The 12,420-nt window shown below is 44.8% G+C and overlaps 1 protein-coding gene across 1 annotated transcript; it reads right to left on the bottom strand.

Moving 5' to 3' along the window:
- Positions 1 to 1,941: 1,941 nt before the first annotated feature.
- Positions 1,942 to 6,963, bottom strand: s1pr5b (sphingosine-1-phosphate receptor 5b). The gene is made up of 2 exons (XM_035399930.1): positions 6,798 to 6,963; positions 1,942 to 5,447 (listed from the first exon to the last, which is right to left on the bottom strand). The coding sequence occupies exon 2, from the start codon at positions 5,054 to 5,056 to the stop codon at positions 3,863 to 3,865; it is 1,194 nt and encodes a 397-aa protein (XP_035255821.1). The 5' UTR covers positions 5,057 to 5,447; positions 6,798 to 6,963; the 3' UTR covers positions 1,942 to 3,862.
- Between the last annotated feature and the right edge of the window lie 5,457 nt (positions 6,964 to 12,420).

Here is a 12,420-nt window from a genome sequence, read left to right as displayed (position 1 = left end):
TGAGAAAATCTTGCTCGTGAAGAGTGCAGGCATCCGCTGCTGAGGCAGCAACAGAGAGCAACAGGTGAATAAATCGATCCTGTAAAACGAGAGATGGAACACCCCATGGGATTCATATGTGAATGATGTGGATGCAAGGCGGACGTGTCTTGAATATCTTAAGTATTTAAATATGTCAAGTCAATTCAGTATTCAAGATCACTCCTGAACGTCACTCTAACTGAAATGGAGTGACCAATTTATGGATATTCTTGTCCCATTTCTGAAGAATGAATCCATATTTAATGGCGGTAATTAATCTGTTGATATGTGTATTTTAACAGGTTTCAGATGTGACTGAGGGTAATTGTGACTGATTATAATTGGACCTTTCTGTTTGTGTTGCCTCTTGTTTTATTTCCATGCCTGATCTTTAATTGGTGCCTTGCTGCAGCTTTTTGTATGTACTGCAGCAAGAAAGATCACAAAGTGAGCAGCAAAATTGTCTTTGAATTTATGCTGTGCTCAACGTGGCCCTTTTGTCTGGAGACATTAAAAAAGTTGGATGATAACTGTGATTCACCATCGTGTGTGAACTTTCCTATTCATAAAGGAATCATTCTCCTGCCCTGCTGTGCATCTTCACTTGATTTGGAGCTTTGTTTTTCACTCTGTGGGTTGAAAAAAAAATGAGTATAGCGGGCAAGATTTAGTTTAAACTGGGGCTGGAGTTGCAGGAAAATTTGCCTGCTCATGCAAATTAGTGGGTTTTCCCCATTGAGCATAGTGATAACTATTCTTCTCCACAGGTGCTCTTCAGCTATAAGGCCAGATGATATGTAAACTAACATATTTGACAGCTGCTACACCGTTCCAGTACATTTAATGCAATAGCTTGTGTGTTCACTGTGTCACATTTGAATCGGTTAAGAGGATTTTCATGGAGGAGAGCAATACTGTCAAAGTCAAATATTGTGGCAGCTCAGCATTATTCTTTTGACACGGGCTGGTTCATTTCAGACACTTGCCAAGAACTCTTTAAATAATTGTTCCTCAAGTCAGGTGCATGAAGACTAAAGGGACAAATGATGTCGAAGCCTATATTTGTTTTTCTCAGGTAAGTCTCGTAGGGAGTGTCACCTGTATTTGACGGGTGATTATAAAGTGATTAATAAGATCAGTCTGGCCCACACCTTAAACACTACCTGTCCCTGCCTAGGGCTTTGTTGTGGTTTTTGTTGTGATTCATCATTTGTCAGCTGTCTGGAACCTGAACCTGGAACACGTAAAAAAAACGACGACTGTAAACTCGGGTTGCTTGTGGACTCCGGGAGCGAATGTGCAAGGCCCTGGATAACGTGAGAAAGGGAGACTTGCTTCGTGATTCATGACGGGGCTTTCTGGGTGGGCGGGCAGGGTGGGTTTTTGAAAGTTTGGCCTTTCAGACTGGCTTTGAAGAGGGGAGGCTTTGAGAGCACATTTGAAACAGTCGAAGTTTGCGAATGTTTCAAAGGCTAATGCTCTGAACAGATGCACGTGGAAAGTATGCTTCCTGTTACAGCTCTGAAAAATATTAGCATGCTCAACATGTTCATAGTGAGATACATATGCACATGCACAGACACACATGCATGCACAAACTGATTGTGATTGTACTGAACAGCAATGGCAATGTGCAATTTGAGCACAGTTTGGGCAGTGCACAATCTGTGTATTGTTCAGATTATCAAAAACCTTCATATCCTCCAATATTCTGTATATATCCATAGTTTTGATAATAAATACAATAATAAGCATAAAACATACATAGCCCTCTGTTTTAGATGAATTTTCAAATGCTGTGCATTTTCAGAAAATACAAAACAGTTGTGTGGACTCAAGGTCATAAAATGATTCCTATCTGAAGATATAAATGTATAATTACACTATGATTAACATCAAAACCAAATGACGAGGTTACAGTCCATAAACAAGATACATTTTTATTTTTTCAATGGGCATACAAAACAGTAACAAGAAGGGCACATAACTTAAAAATATAGGGTTTTTAGAAAGCATAAAAAGCTTTTATACACATTTTGACTACTGCATTTTGACACATAATCTACATTCTACACATCCATGTTTAAGGTGAATAAAGAGATCTGAGGTCTGATTTTCTTAGAAATGTATAATGACCACCCCCCCACCCCACACACACACACACACACACTCACACAATCACACACCCGCACACATACAATAATAGCGAAACTACAAGCATACAATGAGAAAGACGCGTTGTTTTCAAGAAATATTCCAAGTTGGCTTTCTACTGCATGGCATAATATTTGGATCACTTTTTGGCTCTTGGAAGTGCAGGATCTTGGACACCGACCAATAAATGGGGCATGATCATGGCAGCCTTACTACCTTGTTCTGCCTAATGCTTGTGAAATGTGCAATAAAAGATCATCTGCTGTTAATGTCGGCTCCGCCATTAAACTGAATGCTTGCAGCGAACGAAGTGCTCACAGGGAAATACTGTTCCTGCCAGATTGTAGCTGAGTCTCTAAACCCCAACAAGGACTGTGCCCCACATGTAACGGAGTCAGCAGAGGACACACACATACAATACTGTACAATACTCTCTAGAGAGAGAGACAGTGGTAGTCAAACACTCAACTTCATAGTGGCAAGCTGTGATTGAACTGATTTAATCACTAAGCAGGTTAGGGAGAAGGTAACAAAAGTAACAGATCACTTAAAAGGTGGGGGCGGGGGGGGTGGGGGGTGGGGGTGAAAACCTGAATTGAAGCAAAAAACAAAACAAAATTCCAATTAAATGCATGATGGAGTCAAGCAAGTGCTTTGAAGTTGCTTTGCAGTTGCTGCCTCCCCTCCAATGAACAAAAACAAAAAACAACAAAAACAGATATGGCTTACATTGTCTCACGCTATTTGTCTGCAGCTAATGTGAGAATTTGTTCCCCCTTCATCTTCACTGGCCTGCATCCTTTCCTTGGACAGCCTTGTTCTTGGTGTAAAAAAAAAAAAAAAAAGTTGCACCCTCTTTGCAAACCCAGTCTCTGCTACTCAGCATTTTGTGTTGGTTATCAAAACCAGTCAGACAGCGTCACCAGCCCAGGCATTCCAACTAGCAAAATCTTGGTGTACAAGAGCACAGAGGGTTTTGTCAAGAAGTGCTGTGAAAACAGCATGGGTGCCTGCGACTTGAAGCACTGTCAGTATAACCCACTTGAGCAAAAATTGGGATTGTTTCAGTGAACACAGCCTGTACACTCTCTCTTCAGCAATACCTTTGTGTATCCTTGTGCAGTCTCCTCAGGAGGCTAATGAGAAGCACACTTAACCTCCTTTGACTTTGTAGAGCTCAGTGAAACGGCAACAGCACTCTCTGTGCAAATCAGAAATGTAAAATGTGGAAGGAAAAAGAGCTTCCATATTTACAGAGTTGTCTTAGTTTATCTGCAAGGCACTTCTTAAATCATCACTGGGAAGTTGATTCAATTCTGCTACATGGGTAACCTGAAGAAAGAAGTGGAATTTTATACCTCTTCAGTTCAGGGAAATGATGGTGCCAAAGGTAGAACAAAAGTTATAAAATGATGGAAGGGACCGTCCTGCATAACTTTATTTATCTACCATTACTACTGTTACAACCTCAGTCATTTTAAAACAGTCTGAAGCCATTTTTTCCCCTCTGTGATTAAAAAAGAGGAATTGAGAAAAGGATTGAGGCCATGCAGGACCTGATTTCAGACTTATCTGGTCACTAAAGCAGCCCACCTTGACACCAACAACCCCAACCTGATTCCCAACACCTAGGCAAATCCCAGGGCTTTGCCGAGTCAGGTTATGCCTCCAGCGATGAGCCCCAGGCTCAGGAGTTCGGCCCCTTAGGGTAGAAGGCCTTGATGGGCGACGGGGTGATGTTGCCCGAGGACAGCGTGGTCTCCAGACCCTCCAGCCGGTGGGAGGCCACCTCCGCCTTGCTGGTGCTGCACTCCAGGAAGGGCACGCCGATCTTCTTGATGTGCCCGTCCTCGGTCATGAGGCAGTGGCGGCAGAGCAGCTTGATTATGGCCCGCCGCATGTCCTTGCTGGTCAGCGTGTAGATGATGGGGTTGAGCAGCGAGTTGACCATGGCGATGCCCAGGAAGTAGTCGGCCTTGAAGAGCACGCTGCACCTGCGCACCGGGCAGCAGAAGTCCAGCAGCAGGAGCACGAAGAGCGGGAGCCAGCAGACGATGAAGGCGCCCAGCACGATGGTGACCGTCTTCAGCAGCGCCATGTACTTCTGCGACTTGCGCGCCAGGCCCTTGCGCAGGCTGCCCAGCCGCTGCGTGTTGGACTTGACGATGCGGAAGATGTGCGCGTACAGCGCCACGATGGCCAGCAGCACGCCGCTGAAGACGGTGATGCAGAACAGGATGTAGCTCTTGGAGTAGAGCGGCAGCACGGTGGAGCAGTCCTCCAGGCTGCCCATGCAGTTCCAGCCCATGATGGGCAGCACGCCCAGCAGCACCGACAGCACCCAGCTGCCGGCGATCAGGGCGAACATGCGGCCCCGCTTGCCCGCGTGGTAGGGCTTCATGTTCACCATGGTGACGTGGCGCTCGATGGCGATGGCCAGCAGGCTGATGATGGAGGCCGCCAGCGTGATGAAGACGCCCCCTTCCCTCAGGAACCACAGCAGCGGGGTCAGCTTCATCGTGTTGGGCCCGGACATCACAATGTTCACCATGTAGGTGAACCCGGCCAGCAGGTCGGACAGAGTCAGGTTGCCCAGCAGGTAGTACATGGGCAGGTGGAACTTCTTGTTCCTCCAGATGGCCACCAGCACCACGGCGTTCTCCAGCACAATGAGCAGGCAGATGATCAGGAACACGATGGCCTCGGGCTTCAGGCCATCTCGGTACTTGTTCTCTTTCAGTTTGCCGGTGTAGTTGTAGTGCGCCACTATGACCGAGTTGTTCTGGTAATCACGGAAGAAGCGAAGCAGATATTGCGAGGAGGGTGAGACGGGCAGCGGTGTGGGTGTGGCCACTACGCAGTTGGCTCTGGAAGCATCCATATTTCAGAGGCCCCCAAAATACACTTTACTTCCCAAAATTTTGCCGTGTTAAATCATGAAAATCCTTGTGTAGTCCATGTGCAAGCCATAACTTCAAAACAGATTTAGTTCAGAGAAAATAAATTCGTATGATGTCAAAGAGAACGCTTTGAATAATAAAGGAGGTTCGGGTCTGGAAGAGGCATTCAGTTTCTTTGCGCTAGGTTTCAGTAAATGTACTCCAACTGTTTAAAATCGACGTAATCCAATGCACCGCACGACAATTCAGTTTGATATATAGTCATGGGACAGCTACGCGCTCATGTTTCAACGGACCACTAGAGGGCGCACACGAATCTTCTGGTTGATCAGAAGCGGCCGAAGAGCGGTGAGGAAGTGCAGTTCCGGGCCCCTGCAAAAACGAATGATTCAGAATTAAACGCCAATGCCCTTTTACACTCACAATAACATAAAATTGTATCAACCTCATCAATCTACTGTATTTATGCTGCATAGCACAGCAGACAACTTCCACCGTGCTATACACCAGAAGAACAGTAGATTCCACTTCTGTTACACGTTTTCCACTTCAAAGAAGAAAAAAGATTATATGAGTAATTTAAGTAAACGTGTTTCGGAGTTGAATCATGCAGCGACTCGCAAAGCTTGGTTATATTTTAACATTCTCTCAAGATGTGTGGCAAGATTGAATCGCATACTGTCGTAGATATAACAGCTCCTACTGTTCGTAGGTTTACAGTTATAATTATATGAAAACAACAACAACAGTAAAAAGAACAATAGCAACAACAGTAATAATAATAGTAATAATACTAGCAGTAGTAGTAGTAGTAGTAGTAATAATAATAATAATAATAATAATAATAATCATCATCATCATCATCCTTATATTAGTTTAGTCTTTGAAATACATTAACAGGCTTTTAGAATAAATCTTGATTGAGAAGATATATTAACTAAAATCCACATTTTTTTATTTTTCATTTATTTTGCTAATCATGTTTTGAAAAACAGTTGAGCTGAGTCAAAGCTGACATATAGGGACACAAGTTAGGTGCACTGTTCTTTTTCATTCAGAATGAGAAGTCATTACATGTTCAGGTTTCTGATGATGATGAATTGCCTTCTATAACCTATTGCATGTTTAAAGTTATATATATATATCGAGAGAGAGAGAGAGAGAGAGAGAGAGAGAGAGAGAGAGAGTATACATGTTTAAAACGATTGCACCTACAACAACCCGAGAAGCATATTCCAAATATATGTTTTATTGAACTACATATTAGCCTGTCAAGATAGCTACGATTTACAGTTCGTCTTATTGGAAATAACTTCAGCACCCAATACACTAAAAATAATATTTATTAATCAAATTAAGAATGGCCGAACGGAACGCAGGCACCGAACGGAACCACACATCAACGCGTTTGTGGACATGTTTGTCCGACTGATTTGCACATCACTCCATTCTTAAATACTTTAACGTGTATCTAAACTTCCAATACATTTACGCGCTCACAACATGTCACACTACTATACAGCTGCACGGATTATTCAGGTTCGTGCAAAGCAATGTTCCCACGTTTGATTTTGGCAAAAGGGCGATCTGCAACAAACACTCTCTCGTGCATTATGAAATAACCTCTTCGGTAAAAACTGGTCTATTTGTTTAACACTGTCGGTATGTAGAGTTGTAGTGCAACATGCATAAATAAATACAAGTTTCAGATATGCTACGTACCTCGAATGCTTACTCGAATTCTGATTATGTTCTCTTTCCCATTACAGCTGTCCCGCGTTAAGAGAAAACGCGCACTGACGGTTCGAGTTGACAGGGGGCCAACTAAGAGATTAGAAGGGGGCAGGACTGAGCTTGAAGTGGGTAGGTCTTGCCTCCCTTTCGGGTAAGTGCCTCTACTGTTGTCAGCGGAGTTCGACACGTATAGGGCACCCCTCCTCTCGTTATTTCCCCCCCGTCACTGAAGCGAAAAAAACAAAACAAAACAAAAAAAAAACAATTAAGATGATTTTCATGGGGTGACCGCTACCACTGTACATATTAGTTCAGTTAAGTCCAGTCAGCGTTTCCAAATGCAGTACACATCCTCTGGTTTGTAATTTTTCCTCTCCCTGGAGGCAATGTAAGCACTTGTCAGGAATGTGTGCTTGAAGAATTACATCCCCTCGAGCCTTTATTGCAAGATGATGGTTAAGAAAGATCCGTTTCATTCAGACAGTGGCTTTTAAATTCTTGGGGGAGACAGATCTACATCATGTTTGCTCACTCTTGACAGCTTGGATCGACACTCAGTATGAGATCTAGAGGCAGAAATTGCTACCATTCACTGTTTTGTCAAGTTTTAAAAAAGTAAGCAACTGAGACATTTGAGAAATGTGTGACAATCCTCCCCTTCAATCTTCTGACCGAACCTGATGAAATTCCATTTTGAAAGTGCCTTCTCCCACTAAAATTGTGCGCTAGCTCTATGCATTCTTTAAATTGAAACGGAGCAGGACCTGAAAAAAGATGGCATTACTCCCCCGTGAAATGATTATGGGGGACCGATCTTTCACCCAGTACAAGTGATCAGAACGTTCTCTTTAGATGATTCCATACTTCCCTTGACACATTCTGGTGAATTTTGGAATAGAAACTTTTAAAACAGAGATGCAGCATGAGGGTTACTGTACTAAGTATTTATATGAGTTGCAGGTCCCCATGGACTCTGCTATTATTAAACAGCAACCACCGGCACTGTCCCTACAAGTGATAGATATCTTTGTGGGACATGTATGAAGCCAGAAAAAACCCTGAATAGCAGATGCCAGAATACCACGCGCTCACATATCACTGGGGAATGGTCCAGGTACTGTATCGTCTGGCTATGGCTGTCCCTGGCTATCTCTTTGGCTGTGAGATAGCAGGACCAAGAATGTCACCTGTCTAATGGCTAAACATTATAAAAGGCGACATAAAACATGCGTATGTAGGATGCTAAGCAAACTGTGATGTAATTTATGATGTCACTTGATGTCAGCTAAGGCTATTAGTTTGTGCTGGAAATCTACAGTGAGCCGTGAGCGTGCAGAGAAACTCTAAAATAATCCCCTCTCGTCAACGACCATTTTTAAGGATTTTCGAGCGGCTTTGTGCGCAGCAGGCATGCCCAGCGCTGCGAGGCCCACAGACGGCTCGGGAGAACGCAGACAAGCCCGTGCCGTCCTCCGACACGTGACGTCGAGCGGCCGCTCCATTTCTGCACTGCATTCCTCGAGTGGAGCTTGGGCCCTTGTGAGTCAGAAGAACCTCATATGCAGCTCTAGATAACAGAATGTGGCTGCCTGATTGGCCAGTCGAGGGGGGAGGGGGGGAGGGGGGAGGGGGGAGGGGGGGGGGGGGGGGTCAAGGGTGAGCGAGAAGACACAGCCATCCCTGCCAACAGAATTGACCTCCTTGGGCAGTGTTACCACAAGCTGTGCTCTGTCTTGGGGGGCTGCAGGCCACAGTCGGCACTGACACAGTCCAGATTCGATTATAACCCTGCTGGTCACTATGTGAACCACTTAACTGGCGGGATGGACCACAGCTTGGTTTTCCCCTAACTCCGCGCGGTTCCCAGTGTTTGGTAGGGGCGGAACTACAGGGATAAGTCCTGGCACGTTCCCCTCAGTCTCACCTGTCTCCTCCCCCGGAGACCTATAAAGTGTCAGCATGAATGAACTTCCCACAAGTGAGTGACAGCTGAACTTCCTGCTAGTGAATGCCTGCACATTCCAACGAACATATAATGAGAATTGAATGCCACATTATGCTATCCCTCTTTCAGTGCTTTGACAAGCCGATATGTGACCCAGAACAAAGCGCTGGAATTTAGACTTTTTTTCCTTTTTTTTTTTTTTTTTGAAAGCACATGTGTGAGCACATTTCTTAGTCTTCTTCGAATATGAACGATTTAATAATTCCTCGCTATTCTCTAAAGTTATTTTGTGTTACCGTATGTCCAATTGCTGTCTCTGCGTTGTTGCAGGGAGATGATGAGGTCATACCTTCCGTGCCTCGGGCCTGCCTCTTGTCTCTCTGCTGCAAACCAGCAGCTGGTAAAGCCATAGATGGCTCTCGCGGCTGCCTGCCCGCAGGCTTGCCTTGTTCCTGGTGCTGTGGGTGAGTGCAGTACAGCTACATTGCATCTCTGTTTTTACCTCTCGGCGGTGACTGCCAAAATACGCAGTAACGTGTGTGTGTATGTGTTGCATGTGTGTGTTTGTGTGTACGTGTATGTGCATATGTGTGTGTGTGTCAAAGAGAGAGAGAGAGAGAGAGAGAGAGAGAGAGTGAGAGACCAGTTGAGGTTTCTATACTAATTCATCCGAAACACAACATTCCCCTTCATTTGTTTCCCAAGTCAAAACATAAAGACGGAGCTGTGGTCATACCCGCCCCCCCCCCCCCCCCCCCCCCCCCCCCCCCCCCAACAGCCACTTTCCTGCACATTTGTTAGATGAGCAGGATTTGAACGATAACACCGATTATTATCACGGTTGTCATCTCCTTTTTTGCTCTTTTTTCCCTGTGCTTGTAGACGCTAGTGGAGCCAGACTCACGAGTCCACATTCTGACAACATGGCTGAGAAACTCTGCTGCTACCCTTAGGTTTGTCACTTGCCTTCAACATAAATACATATTTTAAAAGTCTAATGCACAGAGAAAAGAAACCGTGAAGACATTTAGGAAACCATGCATCACCTAACCGGCGTATTCCCGGTCAGTGTTGTTTGTGTGTGTATCTGGAGGGGGGGGGGGGGTTGGGCTTTCTTCACCACTTTCTTTAGCCTAACCAGCATGTCTATGGACTGTGGGAGGAAACGCCAGGGTACCTAGGAAGCAATGACAAGAAACACGAAAGCCTCACTCAGAAGGGGCAGGATTTAAACACAGGAACTTCTCGCTGTGTGGCAACGGTGCTGTCCACTGTACAGGCACACAGTATGCGCAGGGAGATTGAAACTAGCGAGCCTGCCACACCACACAGCGCTGCGTACGAGCCACTGTGTTGGTCTTCTCTGTGACACCAAAGTGAGGGCATCCTGTAAACAGCTCATTGTCTGGGATGCTGTCAGTTATTTTCAAATATTTAAAATATCTCTCAGCCTTGTCTCCCCACTTCCCTACTTCCGTATATACTGGAATTACGCAGGCGTTCTCATTCTGGTTAGACACCTCCCACCACCAGGAGAGACTGTCGTGCTTTGCTCTGTTGGAGGTTAGTGGATCAACGAAGGCAACAAAAGAATTAAAAAATGTCGTCTGGATACATCTTCTTGTGGCCCAATATAGTTTGCTCTTCAGGAGCACAAAACCGTTTCATAATCAAGCCATGTTTTAAATGAACAAAGCTGTTCTTCTCTTTCACCCATGAGATAATATTACATTTTTTCGTAGAGAATTTGTTTATGGAAAAAAAAAAATGATGTGGCACAATGAAAATACCTCAAAAAAATGAAAAATGAAATAGCTCAGTAAGGATAAGAATACATTCTGCCTCCAGCCTGCCCCTAGGCTTCTCTGCATCTGCTGGGCCCTAGCCTTATCAGTGTGTTTTGTCAGTTGTATGTTCCTGGTCTTTAAGCTGTAAAACTGCGGAAAGACGATCCCGTGGAAGGGGGCTGGGGAGGGGGCAGGGTGAAAGAATGATTATTTTTAAGTTAATTGCTCCCCTTTTGGGTGGAGGTCATGATAAGGCTGGGAGTACAGTGAGGTCACTGGATCTGTTTTGGGGGAGGGGGTTGTCCTGCCTCGCTGAGCTGCATACCAACCAACAGCTGACTTGTTGAAGTTATCACATTGGAAAGCCACAGGGAAATCTGTGAAGGTTTTTGCATGGGAACTTTATTTTCACAAAGACAGTGCCAAAGAGTAATACTGCTTTTATGGGCGCTTGCCTGTGGCGCTGGTGGTGAGAAAATGTATTTTGGATTCACATTTTCCTTTTCTGGCTACATAAGATGCCTATTCCTGTTAGATTTGGTCAGTTTCAGCATCTGTCGTAGGGTTAGGTAAATATCACAATCAAGCTTAGTTGTTTGGTTGGTTCAAAAGGCAAAACCTTATTTATTGTATTCATAAAACTGTGGTAGCCTTCTTTGTCTCAGTGTTTTATTGAATCTCAGGACAGAATATGACTTTAACTGTCTGTATGCCCTAAGCGAAACGTAACATTTGAACAGTGAAGCTGTGGAACATGTTGGCTTTAGCAAAGTGCCGCTCGCTCTGTGTGGCTTCCACCACAATGGGGTCACAGAATCCCCAGACAGAACACCTGGGCGTGTTCCGACCGTATGACATGAGCCTGGAACATCGACCGTTTGGCCTCTGAACCACATCAGGTACAGGTATTTACATCTCAGGTATTCAGCAGACATTCGTTGCCAGAGCAGCTGACATTTACTCTGTAAGTGTGATCAGTTAAGGTTAGGTTAGATCACTTTAGGTTAAACAGCTCACTTAAGTTACAGGAACGCACGCAGCGAAACCTGTGGGCACTGAAGCTACAACCACAGAGTCCCACATCCTGCAGCTTAACCATTAGACATCATGCTACTGCAGGACCACTCCTCCTGCTTCGACTCAGTTTCAAAAGGGCGACACTAAATGATGAAAAAGGAAGCTCACAGTCCCTTGCAACTACTTGTTACACTGGCTAAAACAAAATGGTGTGTTTTTATCATTTCACACAAAAAATTGATTCAGTTTCTATCTTGAATGAATTAAAAATGTGAAGTGTTGGAGTCAGCAGCAATCCTTCATAAACTTGCATAAACGCACTGGGAAAGGCTGTTGTTACACATCATTTCAATCAGAAGTGCATATGTTGCATAAACACACTGGGAAAGGCTGTTGTTACACATTATTTCAATCAGAAGTGCATATGTACTGTATGTACACAGACATGTGCATGCAAACACTCACACACACACACACACACACGTGGACATGCATGCACACACACCCACCCACACACACATCCACGTGTGGACACGCACATCCACCCACCAAACCACACGCATCCACCCACCCACCCACACACACCACACACACTCGCACAAACATACAATAGGAAACTGTCTTCATCCGCTCTTGGGCTGCTTCTGCACAAGATGGCCATATTCACCTTTGCTGTTTCCTAGCCTTGTTTTTCGTATCTCCAGAGGATCCTCAGAAGGGGTGAGACCCGCTCACCCACTGTTTCCCCTCTGCTCTTATCGACGACTGAAGACTCACCTCTTCAGGCTGCACCTCTCCCCGTCCCTCCCTACCTCCCTGCAATCTCTAATTGACTATGTAATCTTAGGGTTGTAGCTAGGTA

The sequence above is a fragment of the Anguilla anguilla genome, chromosome 2 (genome assembly GCF_013347855.1).
Source record: "Anguilla anguilla isolate fAngAng1 chromosome 2, fAngAng1.pri, whole genome shotgun sequence".
NCBI classification, from domain to species: Eukaryota; Metazoa; Chordata; class Actinopteri; order Anguilliformes; family Anguillidae; genus Anguilla; species Anguilla anguilla.
This window is presented reverse-complemented; position numbering and strand designations above follow the sequence as displayed.

What these genes read in the sequence shown, in the direction of transcription:
- s1pr5b (XM_035399930.1), bottom strand. Translation starts at nt 5,056, where the DNA reads ATGGATGCTTCCAGAGCCAACTGCGTAGTGGCCACACCCACACCGCTG.